Source organism: Tachypleus tridentatus, chromosome 12 (genome assembly GCF_004210375.1).
Source record: "Tachypleus tridentatus isolate NWPU-2018 chromosome 12, ASM421037v1, whole genome shotgun sequence".
Taxonomy (NCBI): Eukaryota; Metazoa; Arthropoda; class Merostomata; order Xiphosura; family Limulidae; genus Tachypleus; species Tachypleus tridentatus.
In genome coordinates this window covers 8,486,485-8,509,690 of record NC_134836.1, presented here as the reverse complement: position 1 = coordinate 8,509,690, position 23,206 = coordinate 8,486,485, and the positions used below count along the sequence as shown (strand labels likewise).

The 23,206-nt window shown below is 32.8% G+C and overlaps 1 protein-coding gene across 1 annotated transcript in view; it reads right to left on the bottom strand.

Annotated features, from left to right (window-relative positions):
• Positions 1-8,044: 8,044 nt before the first annotated feature.
• Positions 8,045-23,206, bottom strand: part of LOC143234284 (uncharacterized) — a 47,396-nt gene continuing 32,234 nt past the window's right edge. Inside the window, exons 4-7 of the mRNA XM_076471529.1 lie at positions 22,307-22,471; positions 20,866-21,001; positions 15,651-15,754; positions 8,045-10,502 (exon numbers count right to left, since the gene is read on the bottom strand). Of these exons, the coding sequence (XP_076327644.1) occupies positions 10,314-10,502; positions 15,651-15,754; positions 20,866-21,001; positions 22,307-22,471 (594 nt within the window). The 3' untranslated portion in view covers positions 8,045-10,313. The remainder of the gene's footprint in view (positions 10,503-15,650; positions 15,755-20,865; positions 21,002-22,306; positions 22,472-23,206) is intronic.

The following is a 23,206-nucleotide window of genomic DNA, read 5'->3' as shown; positions in this document are numbered from 1 at the left end:
CATTTTTCAATCGTTTTGAAAAATAAATCAAATAAAACCTGTAGTTGCAAACCTGTTGAAATTAGAAAGGAAGAGAAATGCAACGTTAAATGTTTAACATATACATAAAAACAACCGAACATTACAGTGTTTCTAAACTTTACAACATAATTTTGATTAACTGTGATTAAAACATGCTAGAGATATGAACAAGTTACTTTTTTTAATAGCTGCTTCTATCTTTTCCTGGGGCCCAGCATGGCCAGGCGATTAAGGCACTCGACTCGTAATCTGAGGGTCTCGGGTTCTAATCCCCGTCATACCAAACATGCTCGTCTTTTCAGCCGTGGGGACGTTAAAATGTTACGATCTATCCCAATATTCATTGGTAAAAGAGTAGCCCAAGATTTGGCGGTGGGTGGTGATGACTAGCTGCCTTCCCTCTAGTTTTACACTGCGCAAAATTCAAAACAAACCAATCTTTTCCTGGACTTTAAAAATATGTTAGCATCTTGTTAATTTGGATTTAATGCATTTAAGAAGCCAAAAATGTCATATAAGTAGGCCACCTAAATTAACCAATGCAAGTTATGAAACTTGTCTCTGAATTCAAATATTGCATCCTTTGCTGATGGGGGACGTTGCTCCAAAACCAAGATAACTTCATTCTTCATTTCAATTACTCTTTTTAAGACATTTTCTTTTGATAACCGCAGAACTTTATAATGTAATTGGAGATGCTCGTGTTCACTTCTTAATTCTTTGCACGAAGCAGTAAAGACTCTTGAATTCAACGAACTATATTTTGTATAGTTTATGAATTTAACACATTGTTGCACAGTTGAATTCAAAAGTAAGGACATTTTCTTCACAGCTAACACCTATCTGTGAATGCTACAATGCACCCATTCACAGTCTGGTGTCATTGCTCAGATTCTGTGGAAAACTCCTATTTGGGAATCTGCCACTGAGCGAGCACCATCGGTACTCGATCCAACATATTTTTCTTCCATTGAATACCGCTCTGACTTATAAAAGTATTGATTAAATTACAAATTTCGTCAGCTGTTTTTCTTGTTGGAAGTTTTTCACAAAACAATAAAAATTAATGAAATGTGTTCTTGTAATTATATCTTTAAAAGCACATTAAATTAACATTATCTGCTATATCTGTGCTTTAATCCACTTCTAATGAAGGAAACTTATTACAGTAAACTTGTCGTATAAGAGATTCTTCAATATTTTTTGCCATATCCACGATTTTACGCTTCACTGTATTATTAGATAGGGACAGTAAATTCAACTGATTTTCTTGTTCTTTTATAAAACGAGATGTAATTATTTTTATTGCAGGAAGTAGTAACATTTTACCACTAGTATGCAAATAACATGTCTTGGCTAGTAGTTTTGAAATTTCATATGATGCCATAACCAAGTCTCCACTGGAAGACCTCGTGAGAAAAAAGTGTGTGAAATTATTTGCTTTGAAAAAAAAAACTATTCCGTTTTTCTTATTTGTGAAAAACATTTATTGGTTTACTCGAGTATTCTGGATGTCTGGTATCCAAGTGGCATTTCAGTTTCGATAGTTTCATGTTCTTATTTGATAACTGGGAACAAAAAAGAACACATAGTGGCAAGTCATTACTGTCACCACCACTTATAAAACCATACTTTAAATATTCATCACAATACTGTCAAGTCCAATAAGTCTTTGTTTCCCTTTCTTTCCTACTAAGGTGCATGTCACTTAAAAGTTTATAATTAGGCATATTATTTTCATTAACTTCAGTTTCATTAGAACTAGGCTGCATTTGCACATCACTTGAGGTTTCCTTGTGTGATGCATGTTTCTTCAACCATCTTTTCATATCGAAGAGGGATTTTTCCTAAAAAGGAACAACTTTAAAAAAAATTAGTTAGTACAAACTAAGACACAAACAATTATCTCTCTTCTAACACCGGCCACCAGCAACTTATCTGATTGTCTGCTGCCATCTGGCGCTACCAGACATAAGATTCAGGTCTCGCATGCCTGTTAATTTCCATTAACAGAGTAAGCAAATTTATTACATTTTGAATAAAACTTCTGAAACTTTGGTGTCGAAGAACTGGTTAACTTGAATGAACAAATGGTCCTTTTATGTGAGACAAAATCTCTTCTATGATCTTACCTGCGGAGAGGGGAAAATCAGCTTGGACAGAGGACATGTCTAGCTAACATGTGGTTTAAATCTACGACATTTTACAGCAATCTCAAGGTTATCAATACCGTAATACTTAATATTAGGCTCACTATATTGCACTAAGTGAGAACATTTAAAGTCCTGATATAAGGTATAAAGGCAACTGTCAACTTGTGAATTTAATTTTCCTTTCTGTTATATTAGCTAAGTTGAAATACTGAGAAATCCAAGTTAGATGAAACGAAAATTTAAATTATAATGCATTTGAAAATATTAATTTCATTAAAATATATTTATAATAACTGGTTTAATTACATTTTCTTTAATATGCAACAAAGACTTGGATAAAGTATAAAAATGGCGGTTAGTAGTGAAATGGTTAAGATTAATTTAATATTTTTAGTTTTTGCGGACCGGCATTTTTTTTCACGGATCGGTATCGGGTCATGGACCACTCTTTGGGAAACGCTCGTCTAGACGCTACGCGCATCAATTCTCTATTCTTTCGATAATGTTTTTACCTTAAAAAAGTATACTTTTGGTAATGTGAGTTACTTATTTATGCATTTAACTTCTTATTATTTCCTGTTTCAGTTTCACAAATTAAAGAAATATTTGTGATATGATAAATTTATTTGTAGATTGATTCCCTTATCATTTCTTGTTTTGGTTATTATTCGAAAAGACACACAAGTAGCAGTAGAATGAAATATTTATTTGTACTCTGAGCGTGTTATAACTTATATTTTCATCTGTTTATTTCTACTGTAACACGTATACTGTTGCATCTTTATTTTAGTGCTTATGTTTGTTTCAGTATGGTTTTTATCCATACGACATGTATTTTTAGATTGTATTGTGCAAGTTCTGGCTTTCTCTAAATTTGTAGAAAATTCTTGAGAATAAGAATCAACAACATTTGTTTTATGAAAATACTACTGTGTTCGAACTTTGTTGATTATTTTAGAATTTTATATGATTCATATAAAAGCAGCTAGCCAAGAAACAGTAATATAATATCATTGATCAGCTGTAGTCATTATATTAAAAGCCTCGAAAGATATAATTGTGATGAACACTCATTAATCGGAAATCTACAGAATTCGACCAGGAACGTTCATAGATTTCAAACATTACAAACCATTCAACTTAAAAGAACTATCTTCAAACGTTAGAATTTTTACAAGGACATTAAATATCTTCATCGATAAAAAGTCGACGGCGTGAGACCAACCAAGCTAGCTAGTTTAAGTGCGTTATGCTAATATCAGCTGACATATGTTTACTCGTCGCGAACCTGGATCGTCGATGAAATATTCAGCTCTAGACCAGATAAAAGACCCAGTATATAAAAAAATTGTATATAATCATTATTTGTAATAACAATTAGTAATAACCGTTATTATAAATTCTTGATGACGAGAAACCCACTTGAAATAAAAATGTATCTCAGAACGGGTGGTATGGGTATTAACACTTTTATTGATAAGTAGAGAACAACGTTTCGACTCTCCTAGGTCATCTTCAGATTAACAAAGATGATGTTAACCTGAAGGTGACCTATGAAGGTCGAAACCTTGTTCTCTGCTTATCAATAAAAGTGTTAATACCCATACTAGCCGTTCTGAGATACACGTTATTATGAATTGTATTTTTTCTATATTAAAATTTATGTGTTAAAAAAGAAAATTGTTTGTATCAATCTTGTTGGCAAATATCATAAACTTCATAATATTAATTAACTTCTAAACGCAAATTAAAACTTCTGGTAACTTAAAATCTTAATACGTAACGTACGTAATATAATAAATCAGAAACTCGTTTGAAATAAATTATAATACATGCCACTAATTATGTAATTTACGCTACCACGTATATGAAGTCCATGATTATTTCAAACATCACACGACGATTTGTAGTAATAGAGAGAGTGTGTGCATACAATGAGTACCTGACAATTCTTCTGTTGCACATTTAGTGCCAATTCACAGTGAATGATAAAAAAATCCAGTAAGGTACGTTTCGTTTCCTTTGGAGAAAAGTATGAACAACAAAGTACGATTGGCAAACGATCCGAGTCGACCTAAGTTCAATTCGCATTATAAGCTAGAATGTGAATATCGAAGAGCCTCGGTTTGTTTGCAAATAGGAAAATAACTATGCATTTCACACATCCAGAAATTACATTCTCTAGCGTAGTTTCAACAGTCCAGTAGTGCGATAAGCTACACACACACAAGTGGAAATAATTCAGGGAAACAACATGAATAAGACAGAAACAAAGGTGCTTAGAGACGTTTCCTGTCCTGAAATATATCATTAGTTTCTGCCAGCGCTCTCTCCTAATTGCCGTTCTGATAGAACGCAGTTGTTTCCTGCTGGTATTGCAAATGCAGTGAAGGCGACGATAAAATTCATCTTCAATCTTCTTCTGTGTTCTTCTTGATTTTCCCGCAGACTGAAAAATGAAACAATATTGCTAAACACCAAAAGGAGTTCGAAAATCGTCGCCATCTTTGAGATATACCAAAATGCAGCGTAACGTCTGGTCGTAAAACGAATTGAGTTCCTTTGATTATTGCAATGTAAACACCAGTGAAATGTATGCGGGAAAACTAAAAAATAAACCATGAACATGGACCACAGGATGATGACATGTTTGTACACAAGACAAGTGTGAACAGCTTGTACCTTCATCAATCAGGTGTGAATACTGCCTTAGTAACGATGTTCGCTCATATGAAAGGCCTTGTTGGAAGCGGTGTGAAACATCTGAAGTGTAAAATTCAGTTATTAGCAAACCGCTAGGGCCAGTAAAGAAAGAAACCTATTATGAACAGTCTTATTGTAATATAATGCCACCCAAGTTATGATATTATGCAAAGGTAAAGTCTACGCGTTTCTTAAATTATTTTAATGATACAAATGTATCGAAAATAGCATAATTTTCTGATGCTAAGATTGTTCAAACAAAATTACACACTGAGTTAAATGTAAGTTTACAATATAAGTTAATAAACGCTTTAGGCCTAAGAGAAATAATACATTTTCATATGCTCATATATGATTTGTATTGATTCGCCAATGGTTCTTTCAACAACAAAGATTTAAATTCCTTTAAATTTGGTATCTATTTAGTAAACGAGCTCTTCAGATAAAAAGCTCAAAGATGATTATGTAATAATTACTAAACGAGAAAAGCAAATATTAATTAATAGCGAAGACGATAACGGTCGATAACGTAATAAAACCCCATTTTAATATTTGTACAATGTTGGTTTTTTCACTTCAGTTTTGGTTATTTTGAACATTTAATTTTTTGTCTTTGCTAGATTCTGGTAGTTTTTTTTCCTTTGCTAGATTTAAGGAGTTCTTTTTTTTTCGTAAACTATATTTAAGGATGCTTGGTGACATTTGTCAATATTGAATATTACCTAAACGCTACTTTACAACATTAGAATAAATTGTTCGAAACTTAAAACTGTTATTTTCAAATAATATATTGCTCATCTTCTAACTACTCAGAGCACCGATCTTTAACTTAAAGAATATCAAAATACGTAGTTTTAAACTAGTTCATATAATTCATTCACTTACGCCTTCATAAATAGGTTATGTTTGAGTGCAGTGTTTGAAACATTCACGCCCTCAAGCCTCTACTTAAAGTGAAATACACAGAGAGTTCAAGACAATACTGTATTAAGCATGTATCCCCAAAATGGGGACAACAGAACTCAACAATACATACAGCGCACTCTGCCATGTCTTTGCGGAATTAAACCAGAAGTTTGCGGCTTGATACCTTTATTTGTTCTAATTGGATCATAAAGCGTTACGTGAACTTTTGTTGTTGTTTTTTAAATACTTTTGTGTAAACACTGCAGGAAGCCATACAATCATTATATACTATAAGTCATTATAATGGTTTCTAAAATCAAGATGCTAGCGCACTAATCTTGTTAGTGCTGAGTACAGGTTGCTTCTTATATAAGGACTAAGTATGTGAGAATAAATATATATTGTGTCACTTCCTTATAGTGTTACCATTAATATCAGTCTCTCACTCAGGTTATTTTAAATATAACTTTTGTTTCTTTTCGAACACGGTCTTTTGTTTTAAGAAATAAATATTATTTCTAAAAAAATATTAATAGTTATAAATCAACGAAAATATGCGCCGTTCTTTAGTGAGACAGAGAGCGTTCAGTATTGTCGATGACTTGGTCTCTGTATGCCAAGTATATGGTCGAAGTGTTGATCCTAATGGAACTGTGCGACTTCCAATGGATGAACAGTGGATGAACCAATTCAACCTTCTTCAGAAAATGTCCGTAGATTCTGTGGCCTTTTATCTTACAAATTCTACACGGATAAGCTTTAGAAATGCAAGAAAACGTCGATCAGAAGACATTTTGTGATTCGACGTTAATAACTGCGATTTTCACTGTATTCTTTAGACTTGTAGTCAAGGTTAATATACCGAAATACTTAGAATAATTAAATACAACCTAATACGTCTGTTATTAATGTTACTGAATATAAAATATTATACATAAAATGGATGGATTTTAGTTAGTTTGTTTCTTTCTTGACGCACTGTTTAATAGCTGTTAAAAAGCCCATTATTAACTCGTTTAAACATATATATCTATAGCAACTGTCAGGGAATTACATATATAGCTTTGTGTTTCGTATTCTATTGGGCAACGAGAGAGAAAGCTATGACATTTACAAAACTATTTGGTTTTGATATATAAGATTATATATTATTACTTTAATGTGCACTCTACAACAGAATCTGAATTTCACTAACGCATTTAATGTTATCGCAGTTACTCATAAGTTGCATTTGGGGAATCTGTTGTTAAGCACAGCATATGGTTTTATGTACAGAGCGGTTCGGAGTCTCAAATTTTTCATATAGATGGTCCTAACTCAGTTTGAATATGTTCGGTAATAATCCTGAAGAAAATGTACAGTTATACAGTAAGCCTGTATAATCTTTCAGCTGTCTATGACTTTATTTTCACATAAAGTCTTTAGTATAACTAGAAGTATGAATAAGATTTTTATAATTATGTAGTTAACTGTGCTACCGAAACTTAATTTATAATAATATAAAATAACGGTTAAGGATGTGTACCACATTTCAAACAGTGATCTTATCAAGTTTTATTATGCTTTTTTAAAAATCAAATCTTTTATTTTTAATTAAAACTTTAACATGTGATTATAGTTTGCTAAAGTGTTCAATATGAGATAAAAACTTTATTTTAGGTATATAAGATCCTAATGAAATTCAAAGTATTTATGAACAAGCAGTATTTTTAATTATTTAAAACCTGTTTCATTTGGTTTCAATTTGAACGTTTGAAACGAATATGATGTATGTTGTTATGAATATACTCGTTTTTGCTGAAAGCACTTCTTAACGTTATTCAATGTACATCTTAGCGAAACAAATAGTATTTTACATTTTAAGGCATTTTTTTCTTGAAATTGTCATAGAAACAGTTGTTTATCTTTTTAACAGATAGAAATAATTTGCTTGACCCATCATTACTGTCGTTTGAAAATGTTGAAGTAAATTTCAGGATATTTCTTCTTCTTCTCCGACATTATCTCTTAATATTGTGCTATAAACCATATTAAACATTGTTAAAATTATAATGGACTTGTCAAAATTTAGTTTGTAACTTATTTTTACAGTATTATACAGGAAAATAAATTGTCCTGAGAAAGTATGTGTAATGAAAAAGCGAATGTTCTATTGTATTTTCTTTTTCGTTTTATTCCAAATCTTCACTAATTCGCTTGTTTTAAATGCCAAAACAATATCAACTTGAAGATTTAATTTTCTAAGTGATTAAGGAGGGAAGTAAAATGATGTCTGCTTTCTACATAAAGGGTAAAACCATGTTTATTCAGGGTTTAAAACCTTATATTAAAACGATTTTACATACGTAATTTATCAATTGTGATAACCACACCTGCTATAAATTTGCGGTAAAATGCCTTACATAAGAACAATATGTTGACATTTTTTGGCATTTCCCAAGTAGTTTGATGCCACCTGAAATTGATCGTTTTATGTATGGTATGTAACAGCCTTTTCTGACGCAAAATATTCATACACTCAAATGATAAAGATTTGTTCTGATCAGGGATTTAGAATGTCCAAGGTAGAAATATTTCTTGTATTCAGTGACATTGGAAAACAAAGAAACATGTATCAAGTTGAGAATTCACAAGCATAAATCAGTGATACAAACTGCCCATATGACTTTGGCAATAGTACCATACTTGATTAAGAAAAATTTTCATCTATCTCACAGATCAAACATATTCGCGTGTTTTCGGCCAAACATATAAACCAATGTCAGATTTCACAAAAAAGATTGTTGAATACCATTCGATATTTCTCGTTAATCCTAATTATTCCGTTCTCCTACGCCATTACGTATAAGGGATATCCTCCAACTTGAAAAGTTCCTATCCTCGGACTTTATGATCTGAGAGTATGACTATTTGATTTCAAAAACAGCTATTAATTAATACACCCTTCCCAAAAGCTATACACTTTTTTTTATGGCAACACACTACCTACGAATCATCAAACAATATCAAGATGGAGTTCTGATACATTTCTATCCACAGTAACTTTACGATGTTTGTTACGTGAATTGCTCTTTTTACCTAATGCAAAATCATTCCAATATAAGACGCTCTCTAGAGCTCCCCGATAGTACAGCGGTATGTCTCCGGATTTACAACGCTACAATCAGAGGTTCGATTTCTCTCGGTGGGCTGAGCAGATAGCCCTTTGTGGCTTTGCTAAAAGAAAACACACAAACACACACCCTCTGTAAAACACATGAAAAATTTGCATCGTACTTAAAATAAAAACATTATACATAACATAGTTATAAAATTATAATTCTGTATATTATTTTTATAATGTCTAACGTAAATGATAAAATTTTAAACATCTTTTACCTTGTATCCAAGCCATCAAGACACTCGTAATATAACATCTCGTGATTCATGCAGTGAAAAACAGTGTACGTAACAAACAAAACGACGATTTTTTATGGTATTTAATGTTTCTAGTTTATTTTAATTATTTTCAAAAGCAAAATATTCAAACATGTCTATGAATTACAGAATTGTTTTTATTTTAAAAATTTTGACGTGTTCATGGAATGTCTTTTTTTGCAATTACACAGTAAATGTTAGTTATTAAAGCAGTAGAAACCAAGAATACATTTACCCAAGCCTAACTCAAAAAGTAGTTCAAGAGACGCCGCAGAACACACATGGCAGGTACTACGTTAAGTCAAGTGTTATTTCCATTATATATATATATACATATATATGTAATGTTTATCAAAATACCTAGGTTGAGAAAAGTTACGTTGTTACAGGAGAACAGCAAGAAATTCAATGTCATATCCATATAACCAGTAATTTTAATAATGTTTTTAAGTGCAATAAATCATTTATTTATTATTACGTAGTAGGAAAAATAATCATAGAAAATAAACAACTAAAGTCGCTGTTATGTAAATAAAATATCCGTATTTCTACACACAACTGAAGTAAATATTCGACGTAAAATACTACCCTACTTTTGTAAAAAATGCAAACAAAATTTAACTGAAAAACGCTTTTAGAAATATAAGATCAAAACTTAAAAAAGATCAAATATTTATTTTTAAATCGTCACGATCGCTATTACACTGTCCTTTGAAATGCAAATTATGATTTTAATCTGAACATGAAAACTCTTTAAAATTTTTGAACATCAAATGCAGTAATTAAATTATATGCTGCTTTGTATGTCTAACAGAAGAAATTAAAAATTATGCATTCCAGATTTCATGATTTTTCAATAACATCAACTGCAATAAACTTGTTTGTAGAAAAATGGCGTAACATTTTGTTATTAAATCATATAGAATAACGAACGGTAAATTTGGTTTTGTTTATCATAAGTCTTTAGCTTTCAATATATTTACCCAAACTAATTAGAACTTTGTGTTTCGTTTACTTTTAATTGTATAAACTCAGAAACAAACAGAAAGTTTATTAACCAGTAAGTGTTGATCTATATTTGTATTGAATTGAAATACGTATATAATAAGGAAATTAGTGACGTATATATGGATCTATAGACTTCAGCGCTTTTTGAATTTCCTCACTGTCATCTTCATCTTCATCTTTAGCATCTGTTTCATCGATACCAGATCCAAATACAGTCTCGTCCGTCACTCCAGTGGTGTCCCACACTCGCATTGTCCCATCGTAGGATCCCGTAAAAAGCTTACCCTTTACCACCTGCCAAAATACATCTACAGTAGAACATACGAGTAATTTAATCTTTATTGGCTAGAAAGTTATTTTCAACAATGTTACCGTAGTACTCACACACTAGAAACTGGGTTTCGATACCCGTGGTGGGCAGATCACTAATAGCGATATACCTATGAACACATTCATTTGTGAGATTTGTTATCATAATGACAGTCAATACGGTTATTTGGTAAAGAGTAGCCGCATAGGTAGCAGGTGCTTTTGACTCTTTCTCCACTATCTGGCTAAAAGTTATACATTAGAGGTGGCTATGCTCGACTCTTAGATGTGGCTGCATATTCCACGTGTTAATGACGTTCTCTTACATGTTACTTTGTGTTCATTTTACTCAGAACAGAAACAAATTATTGCATTTTTCCTTTATTGAAAAGGCCCGGCATAGCCAGGTTGGTTAAGGCGTGCGGCTTGTAATCTGAGGGTCGCGGGTTCGCATCCCCGTCGCACCAAACATGCTCGCCTTTTCAGCCGTGGAGGCGTTATAATGGCACGGTCAATCCCACTATTCGTTGGTAAAAAAGTAGCCCAAAAGTTGGTGATGACTAGTTGCCTTCCTTCTAGTCTTACACTGCTAAATTAGGGACGGCTAGCTCAGATAGCCCTCGAGTAGCTTTGCGCGAAATTCAAAAACAAACAAACTTTATTGAAAATACCTCTGAGTTTAACAATTCTTATGGTGAATCGGGCAGTGAATTTGTTATCATTTGTAAATTTTGAGGAAACGAGCCTTTTTTTAGTATACCTGTAAAATCCTTGATACTTTAGAGAAACTAAGTGTAGGCAAAGATGTGACAATTTTGCTCTTGTAAAATAATTGATTTTCTGACTTGTTTTTTAATTTATATTAAACTATTAAGTGAACGCGTGTTACAACTGACAATGTAACAATTGATAGATAGTGTAACATACACATATATATAAATGTAACACGACTTCAATTAATAGTGTAACAAAAATGACTCACCGATAATGCAATAAAAACTTGATACGTTCAAATTCAACAATATTAGGTTTTTGTTGTTGTTAACAAATCAACTTCTCCAAGTGTCCCATACGTGACATATTTAGGAAATTGTTAACTAAAAACGCCAATCTTGAACTCAGGAATGTACTCTGTGAAGCCATTTAGATAGCGAAACTAAAAAGTGTGTAGTCGCAAATATAATTCCAATGACCAGCGCTTATAAAGCTTGAGACAATCACCAAACTTCAGTCGTACTTTTGAAATGGAATGGATGGAATATTCTTTTTAATATAAAGCTAAAATTAATTTAAAAAATCCCCAGTTCCTTCACATGTATGAACTGTGAAAAATGTTCATCCTTAATGATAAACTGCATTGAAGTGTTTATAAAAACTAGTTGTGACAAAGCACGTAAAGATTTATATTTCATCTTCATTCTATAGAATGTTTGAATTAAACGTCAGCCCGCAAAATATTTTAACTGCATTTATTTAATAAAAACAAATAAACTCCAGTATACACATTACAGTCCTCTGGAGGATTAGCGGAATGTTTATGAACTTCCAAAGCTAAAAAGGCCTGGCATGGCCAGGTGGTTAAGACACTCGACTCACAACCTGAGAGTCACGGGTTCGAATCACCGCCAGACCAAACATGCTCGCTCTTTCAACCGTGAGGGCGTTATAATGTGACGGTCAATCCCACTATTCGTTAGTAAAAGAGTAGCCCAAGAGTTGGCGGTGGGGAGTTATGACAAGCTGTCTTACACTGCTAAATTAGGGACGGCTAGCATAGATAGCCCTCGTGTTGCTTTGTGCGAAATTAAAAAAAAAACCAACGCTAAGATATGTGGTTAGATTTCTCTTGTAGCTTTGCGCTAAAAATCAGTAATAATAGTTTGCAGAATGCACTTAGTACAAACATATTAAAGTAAAGAATGACTGAGCCTTTGAGACATGGTTTTCAGCCGACGTGAGTGCGTTCGAGTTTTGTGATCTAAAAAACTCCATTGTTATTAAATACAATTGTGAATAAAGAACAATCGTTTAGTATTTTCTTCATGAGATGTGGAGTGTGAGGTACTTTATAGCATTAATTTTGAGGTACTTTATAGCATTAATTTATAGCCTCACTATGTCGTTTGTCCATGTCACTAGGTCCAGTCATGTTTTCATTACGATAGGCTTTGATGTCCAAAACACACTATTCGTATCTGGAGGCTTTTCATGATCCACGTTCTTTTCTTACCCATGCATTTGAATACAAATAATATTCACGTCTCGAAAATTCAAAATTACTCATCTTAATATATCTTTATTATCTCATTGTATAAATATATTGCGTAAGATAAAGCTGTTACACTCCTTTCCACAAAGCAATAAATTTTTGGTATTATCAAACTATCCATGAAACCACCGAGTTCAAACTCACAATAAAATTCTCATTCATGCCGTCTCACAATAACATTATACCGTTTGCGGTTCTCACGTGATTTGCTGATTTACATATTTAAAACCATTTTAATATACCAAACTCAACGTATATTAATCCCAACTATAACTATACCGCTTAACAAGTACAATGTTAATTTATTGACTGTTGAGATTCTGTTTTCAAACCTAATGATATTAGTGACTGGAAACAAAATTATTCATTCCCTTGCAACAAATACTGTTATGCGGTGATTTAAAAGCTATATTAAAGTAAATATATCTTTATGATAACGTTAAACATATTGATGATTCGTGGATATGAAATGACGCAACAGTTTCGATAATCATCAAACGGAAAATACAACATAGAAAGGAGGCACTGTTATTATGCAATTATTAGAGCGATCTATTACAAGGAGATTGTTTCCTTGCAAGGAAGTTAAAATTTCCTTATAAGGCTTTTCAATTCTGGCTGGAGTGATCACGAACTGTTGATAAAGTAAAGTATAAATATTATGAACAAAAATCAAAGCTTCAATAGAAATTCAAACTCATTCACCCTTGCTTTATTCAAATACCTCTATCTCTCTCTTTGAATTGGATGTTTTATTATTTTCTAACGCTATCCACTGCATTTTTATATGAGTAATTACACTAAGGATTATTATTTTCATAATTGGCTAAAGATAGAATTTCTACATTTCAGAAATGTTCGTGAAAGATGTTTACAGTTGTTGCCGTGATTCTACTATTCATTATCAGACTTCTTTTCTGTTGGTTTGTTTTGGATTTTAAATCATTATATATTTTGATAAATATGTATTACCTAGTAGTTACATGGTGACAATGTCTGATTTCAGTGGTTGTTAAGAAGCCCATAAGAGTCTACCTTTTGCGTTCAAACTTTTAAGCAGAGACTTCACTCTCTGCTAATCTAAATTAGCCGAGAAATGCTTCGTGTGTGTGCTTATAACAAACATCAGAATCCTAATCCTAGTGTAATATTGAAATAAAGGTAATTGCTCAAGTTTGTAAAATGGTTGTATTAGGAGCTGTGTTTTTCTTCCTATCTAATTTCTCTGTAAATAAAAATCCACGAGAGATGCTATCTGAACTTTATTAAGTGACACCCTTTGAAGAACGTTTGGTATTTTATGGACAACACAATAATAAAAATTAATATTTAGGACAGACACGTCTAATTTTCAACATCAAACTAAATACTCTGTCGAACGAATAAATGAAAATATATATAAAAATTGGTTATTGTTATAATTTATACATATACATATATATATACACACACAAAGCTTTAGGAGATGCTTGACATCAATGGATAATTAATTGTTCAAGCGATTATTCTAGTTTTTCTGAAAATTTCAAAATTTAACGGTTTTTTTATATTTCAAAGTACAGTTTGGTAAATTAATTAATTTTAAATGAAAACTGAAGAACAGACATATTTTTTTTTAATTTCTCGCAAAGTTACACGAGGGCTATCTGCGCTAGACGTCCCTAATATAGCAGTGTAATATTTGAGGGAAGGCAGCTAGTCATCACCACCCACCGCCAACTCTTGGATTACTCTTTTGCCAACGATTAGTGGGATTGACCGTGACATTAGAACGCCTCCACGGCTGAAAGGCGTTCACGTGGTGTGACAGGGATTCGAATCCGTGACCCTCAGATTACGAGTAGAGCACCCTAACTACCTGGCCATACCCGGCATGCAGAAGTAACTAGGAATTTACTACATATACTAAGATATCGTAATAATAATTAAAACATAACTATGCCCGCCTTATTGCTTCATATAAAAGTTATTAATTGTTGAGTTCAGGTTGAAGAAATATCCAGGAATAGTTATTTTAAATGGTAACATTAATACCCTTCGGATAGTTAACATAATTATTTTATGCTCTGCTCGCCTTCATATTCAGATGAATATATTTTGTTGTTAAAATAAGATCTTTGTGAGTGAAATTCAAACTGATTCTTAATTTTGAACTACTAGCGAGGAAAAAGGGAATCAGTTATTTACCATCAGAAAGGCTTTGTTCGACCATTTTCGTCGAATAAGAGAATTTACTCTCATTTTAATAATGTATACAGCATTTGATATATTTACAAAAAACTACGCTCTCAGTAGGTTTGGGATAACATTGACCTTACTTAATCTATGAAACATGAAGTACACAAGTTAAATCAATGTGCATGATTTAAATTATGTGTATAGTTTGTAATCTGATCATGTAAACTTTACATAATAATTGTTATAACATTTATTCCCTTTAAAAGCTAGCAAAGAATGATAATAATTATAAGAACTTTAAATCTGTAAATGCTCTATCCTTTTGCTAGACCCTTATGAACTTTAAAGGAGTTAAAATGTATAAGAGTACTCCAACAATACTATACAACACATTTCACTCAATCTAGAGCTTTTCTAGTCATTTAAAATCCTAAAAGACTAGTTAAGTAAAGAATGTAGTGTTTAGGCCTAATATTAATATTTCAGGCATCATAGTAAACATTCACTGATACTATTATTTCAAGAATAATTAAACCTAATACTAAAGTTCTATAACAGGTATTCCTGTAGACATTAATTAAAACTATAATTTCAACAATATTAATTTCAGTTATGGCAACAAAAAGAAAATATATCTTGTGTTTAATTGAAACACACATACATGTAACAAAATTCGTGTCACTTACTTCCATACACATAATGGCGTGAGTGTGACCACGGAATATTCTTTTCAAAGAGCCTGATTTAGTTTCAAACATTCTTCCAAGCTTGTCGCCGCATCCAGTGTATACTGTTTGATAAAATGAATAAATATTGATTAATGTTCGAGGAGATTAGAACAAAATCTTACATACCTTTAGGAATTGGTAAGAAAACAAGAGCCAATAAATTTTATCTGTTCGAAGATAAACAAAATCTATGTGAACATTTTGTTTAGGATCGGAACAGAAAGACTTCTAATACTGCTTTTGTGAACGTTGTCCTAAACAATAAAGAATAATCAAGTGGTTATTGAAGACTGTCTCACATTTTAAGTAACGCACTACACAGCAAAAGGAACAGGAAATTAATTTAAGTAACCACAAACAAGTTCCATTAACACACCAGCTTTGAAAGCAATTAATTCATTATAATCTCCAACTGACATTATTTTCATAGTCAAAGTCATAAAGAAGACTCAACTTGAGCATTGTCGAAAACTGTGAACTTCGTAGAAGTATTAATGAAAAACCTTATTTATTTCTTTATGTAACACATTTTTATACACATGAGCTGTTACCCTGAAGTGTAGAATCTCAACTTTCAGAACTGCTGTGTTGTTGTAATCACAACTCTCAAAATTTCCAAAAACACTTTTGTCAAAGTAACGCAGCTGGTTAATTTTAGGGTTGCTATGAAACGCATAATGTTCAATATTTTGTATACTAATAAAACTGTAAACTTTATTTAAAATGTCTAAATGTACATAATTTGATATGCTTCACATACTTTTGACATTAATTTTACACTCATAGGTTAAGATCATAAACATGTGTAACAGAATAAATCGCAGGGATTTCATAAATAAAAACAAAATTTAATTGATTTACTGTAAATAATTGTTAAAATATAAACGTTTTAAGGGAAGAAAACTTTTATTCGGGCAAAACATGAGAGATTTGTACTGTTTTACAATGTTGTGAAATATCATGGTAAAATAGATTAGTGGATGAAAATAAAACACTAGATATATGCATGTGATGAATACTTCCAGAGTTTCAAATTTCTCTACAAGTCAGTTTTCTCGAGAATTAAGAACGTTTCCTATTCTACAGAATGACAATTTCAGTGCCATTAACACTGTCTGTTAACCCTATATCTGAAGTATCTATAAATGGAATACACCTCAAATCATTTACACCCATTCTGGGTTTTCATGAGACGAACAATATTACAGTATGTTCTCCTTTTCTCAAGTGTTATAATGACTACAAATGAAACTCTTACATCTAGAAGGGTAATGGTACTGAAAACTTGCATTACTATAATAATTTGAAACTCGAAAAAAACCTCTCTAAACAGTGCTATGAAATCATTAGCATATTTTATTCTTATTATAATCTACTTATGCCTTTTTAAGTTAGTATTTAAAGTCCACATGTAGAATCCGCTGTCCCATCACAATTGTCAAATTATGACGTCGCCCGTTACGATGTACCAGTCCTAATTCTAACCCTAATGTTTCTATGTGGAGATTCTATCGTTATACTATATTTAACATGAATTACATTGTATTAAAGTCAGTGTAATGTAATGTTATTATACTTTCACTAATATAGACTCTACTTACATTTTGTATCTCTTTTGTCTACGTGCTTAATTTGCTGTATATTGATTGCAATTGTAGTTTGAAAGAGAATTATGGCTTCTTCATTTGATGGAACCATTGCTTCTAGCATTGTTTGAATTGGTATGTGTATAATTATTACATTATGGCATTCAGCAGCTGTGGTGACTGTGGTGCTATACCTGCTAGTGAATTACACAATCCACTTAAACTGGCTCCAATGCCTCCCTTCCCCAAAGGGAAATTAGCAGCAGACAATAATGTGTCACATGGCAAGAGTGTCTATTAAACTGAGGGATGATGTGTACAAATTTCTACATGAAGAAACTAACAGTCATCTAATTTATTATATAAAATTAAGACCAAAAGATGTTGAAGAATTGACATAAGCTTGGGTGCATATAATGGTTTCACCCTATAGTTCTCACGAGGAGGCAGACATCAGAATGATGTTGCATACTAAGTTTGTAAATCAGGAATTCGTCAAAAGAAACCTCTAAGGAACTGTTACCATAAGGAATTCTGACACTGTTTTTGTGGTTATGTCTCTTTACTATTTCAGAAAACTAGAACATATTGGAAATTTATGGATAACCCAAAACAAGAACCTTCAACGACATACTGAAATCCACTAGATTTGGAAAACTAATCATCTACGTTTCGATAGTATTTTACCAGCTGTCTATGCATTCAGTGGTTGTGAAACACGTCAAAGTTTTTAAAGAAAGGGAAAAAATCAGTGAGAGAAATCATGGCCGACAAAATAACTGAATTTTTCAAAAATGTGGCATCATTCTGGCAGACAGATGAGATAAACCAATTGATATTTGCTTGAAAGCTAGTTTGCTGTTATGACCCAAAGAAAAGTATCTATTAACGACTGCGGCTGGACACAACAGGGAATGCTCTCTAGCGTAGTTGCCTTCCATAGGAGCTGGATTCAAGCAGCACGTAAATGTTTTTGTTTTGTTTTGAATTTCGCACAAAGCTACTCGAAGGCTATCTGTGCTAGCCATCCTTAATTTAGCAGTGTAAGACTAGAGGGAAGGCAGCTAGTCATCACCACCCACCACCAACTATTGGGCTACTCTTTTACCAACGAATAGTGGGATAGATCGTGACATTATAACGTCCTCACGGCTGAAAGGACGAGCATGTTTGGTATGACGGGGATTAGAACCCGAGACCCTTAGATTACGAGTCGCTCGCCTTAACACGCTTGGCCATGCCGAGCCAGCAGCACGTAAAGAGAGCAGCCTGGTAGATCAAACTATGGATATCATAACACATTTCAAATGCTGAATGGTTGGATTAATGTTACTGATTTGAATATGCCCATTTGAATATATAACATCAGTTTGGTTTGAATTACGCTAAAAGCTACAGGAGGGCTATCTGCGTTAGCCGCCCCTAATTTAGAAGGAAGTCATCACCACCCATCCCTAATTCCTAGGCTAATTATTTTACCGACGAATAGTAAGATTCATCGTCTTGTTATAACGACCCTACGGCTGAAAAGGCGAGCAATTTTGGTGTGACAGGCTTTCAAACTCGCACCCCTAAAACTGATAGTCAAGCATCCTAACCGTCTGGCTATCTAACATCACAAGAAAATATGAACGTATTACTATGTGAATGCAAAGGCAAACAAACAAACAAATATTGATCGTTTGGAACTAAGTATGAAGCTATACAATGAGCTATCTGTACTCTGTCCAGTTTCTAGCAGTTTGGGTCCTCAGACATACCGCTGTGCCAATGAAGGGAGGTAATAGACAAAATAACACAACTTTTGGATATGCTAAAGCTCGTGTACCATGTTGCAAGATATGTCCCTGTGAATACAAATGGCTGAAATAACAGCCTGACACATCCGTCGTTGACTTCGTTAATTTCGACAAATGAATATTGCTGCTCATCCCATATTAGCGTAAATGAAAAGTATATAAAACCAAAAAATGACAACTCTGCTCTTTTATAGTTTTATAGATACAAGATAAAAACATCGACATCAAATATTAAATTATATACAATGATTTACAATATCTTCTTTCTTGGTATATCCACGTAGGAACTGTCTCTCCAAGTCAACGTAACCACTTTAATCATAGTATATCGAATTTGATCTTCAGGTTGTTAAGTTTAAAGTTAAAATTCGCACTTGACTGGACAGTTACAAAACATACACTGTTCCAGTATCAACTGCACCAAAACTTGTTGATATTTTCAAAACTGTTTTCAACATTTCTCAAAAAACAAAAGGCTTACAGAATCTAAGGTTAATTCTTAACTCTAAACTTCCTAACTCTTTAGAGTCGCAAACAGAAAGTTAATAACAGCTTATACAAAAACCTCAGTTCAAAAACTCTTTCAAGTTTGATACAAAAACTCTCTCTGTGAAATGCCCAAATTAAGACTAAAAAAATTCTCTCTCTCGCTTGAAGGAAACTTAATACTTTTTATATACACTAAAAGAACCGTTGTAGAGGACGCGCGTGACAAAAAAACAAACAAGTAAGTTATGTCTGGTCATCAGGCGATACACTTGCATCGAATAGTAAGTGATTTTTTTTCGAAAATACAGCATTGTAATGACATTTTATTCATATCGTATGCTGCCTATAATACCTAAATACATTCAGATAGTGTTTAATCATCATAATTTATTTTTGGATAAAGAAGATAATCTGTGTGCTTACGTAAACGTTTATTCACGTATATTTAAAAAAATTAAGGGCGCATTTAATATTCTTCATAACGACCAAATATGAAATTTATTCAGTTTGTTTGTTTTGGAATTTCGCACAAAGCTACTCGAGGGCTATCTGTGCTAGCCGTCCCTAATTTAGCAGTGTAAGACTAAAGGGAAGGCAGCTAGTCATCACCACCCACCGCCAACTCTTGAGCTACTCTTTTACCAACGAATAGTGGGATTGACAGTCACATTATAACGCCCCACGGCTGAAAGGGCGAGCATGTTTGGCGCGACCGGGATGCGAACCCGCGACCCTCAGATTACGAAGCGCACGCCTTAACGCGCTGGGCCATGCCAGCCCCATTGTAGGTTTAAATACAGAGCTTGCATTCAGCCACTTTAAGACTACCTTGTCCACTCACCTCATATACTTAAATTTTTCATAAGTTGTTTGTTACACTGAAGTCTATCTTTCGTTCTTGAAACTAATTCTTCAACATCGGAGTCAATTTATTGAAATAGTTCCCTAAACAGTGATTATAAAACAAACAAGAATACTTCTTGAAACTGTTGGGACTGTCAGCCTCTTATTTAAGGTTCATATACCTCTTAATTAAAGCTTCATGCGAGTTATCTATCTCTTATTAAAGTTTCATGTATCTTATAACGAAGATTTAAGACCCTGAAATGTTCCGGGTTCAAATATGTTTTCAGTATTTACCAGAAAATAGAGCAATTTCAATCAATTAGGTTTCCTTAGTTCGTTTCAAGTTGAAGTAGAAAATTGAGATCCTTGTGCTTGTTTTTATGAAATATAAATTTTGTGAGATTTCTGCACAGGGTTTTACATATATTTTAATTATTCTTGTAGATTACTTACACATTCCATCAAAGTACCGCATACTGGAAACTGTGTGTTCGTGACCACAGTAAATTCTGGTGCATTCTCCGAACTCTATCACCCACGCTCGTGCAGTTTTGTCTGAACTGCACGAATACATCATACGGTTATGAACCTGTGTATAAGAATATATTTACTCTGTAGTTATAATAACATAAATTATACATGAATTATAAATCACATCATTTATATAAGTAGGTCACTATATTTCCAAATGTAAATACAATTTCTGTAGGAAGTAGGCTACCCTTTATCGTTAATCATGCCCTAAACTTACAAGTCACAACAACTTGTAAATTGGTCAAAACACTACCAAATAATCGGCCAAAAAACTCCTAAAATTGTGATTTTTTGTAAGTTCTGATTCCCCTAAAAAGACTCAAAATGAAAAAGCCAACTTTTTTGCACGTCAGTGTGTTAGGCCCACGAAAATTTATGCTAATTTCCATTTTGATTACTGTAAATATATCAACATAGGAGCCCAAAATATACATTTAGTGGTTGTTTTACCTCTCATCCCATAAATTCCTTAAAAAAGATTGAAAGATGTCTAAGTTTATTGAAACCCTACCAGAAGTAAAGGAATCACGGTCGGTTGAAAATTGTTTGGAAGAAAATGAAACAGTAGAAAAACAGATTCACTTTCTGAGAGGACAAATAAAACAAAAAATGATAAACGTGTATGAAAATAGGAGTAAATAAACACTTTGTCTGAAATGTAGTAGGATGGTACTGTTAAAATAATGTAAAATGCTTTTATGTCTCTATATAGATGTGAACATGTTAAATATATAATTAACCAGTCTTTACTCTCAAAAACAGTTTATTGATCGTTAATTAACAACTTGTAGTACTTCTTCCTCATACACCAGCAGTAGGACAGTAGTAAGTCTACGGACTTAGACACTAGAATTCCCCGTAATTGACACAGCAGATTAGCCAATTGTGACTTTGCTATGAAACAAATTTACACATACTCAGCGATACGTGTTTGCGAGCTCTATGAGCAAACGTTTCCTTTTCGTCATAAAATTTTAGCCTTTGTTATAGAGAATAATTCTCTAAAAAGTTTGTTTCACATACCTTGAATATCTATGAACCTGCATACTTTTGGCTCGTATATAAAAATTATATATTAAACAGCGAGTTAAATTATCTGGAGTGTTATGTTTGCTTTTTGCTTGAAGCTCTTAACGTCAGACATCGAAGGATATAACTTATTTAGCATCTTAGGTGCTGTTCCTGCTATTATTAAGCACAAAGCTACACAATGGGTTATCTGTGCTCTGCCCAACACAAGTATCGAAACCCAGATTTTAGCGTTATTTGCCACTGGGGGGCAATAAAAATTGATTGGAATAATTTGTTCTTCACTAGGACATACAGTAAATAAAGAATTTTATCAAAACTATATTCTTACCAATAGGTGAATAACTGGACCTTCATGCCCCTTTAACTCTTGTAATAAATGACCCGTCAAAATGTCCCAACAACAAATCAAACCATCTCCACCACCAGTATAAAGGCGCTTGGCACACATGTCTGTGACAAGAGCATTCACTGTTAGCTTGTGTTTTCGAAAAACCTATCAAACAGAACAAACAAATAACAAATCGATCCTAATAAAGACAAAATATATTACATTACTGCATAATTATGACATAAAATGCATCACTAAAACTTAGGGAAACGTAAGATCTTTCTAAACCAACAGAATCGCTAGGATTAAATTTTTAGCAAATTATTGCTGCTTTTGAAACCTACAAAAATATTTATTTCAAGTTATTTATATTACTTTAAGAATCTTCAAATGATACAGTAGTAAGGAACACACATATAAATTAAAATGAACGTCCACCATTTTTCAGGTGTCACTGTGATTACAGAATTTAAGATTTTGCATTTGAACGAAAGATCCATGCGAGATATATGTAACAAATAAAACATTATCGTTATGACAATTATATCGCATAAAGAACCATTTTTACAGGGAACTAATATGTTAACATATGATAGAAAAAAAGAAAACGTATAGTGCATTTCTCATAATCTGTGTGAAGAACTCCCTTATAATCATTTCACAATTGGCCATTCCCACTTTCAAACTGCTTATCTTTTTGTTGCAATCCATTCGAAGAATGGTAGTGATTTACATTCGCAGATAGTTAAAACTCTTCGTTTGTTATTAATACTGTAAGCGGTTGTGCTTCATAACCTTCAGTATTTTCAGAAAATAATCCCATGGTTGATACCTTCTAGTAGTTATTACATCCCAGCAATTTTTAATGAAATGCTCTCTTAGAAAGGCATGGAAGGCGCG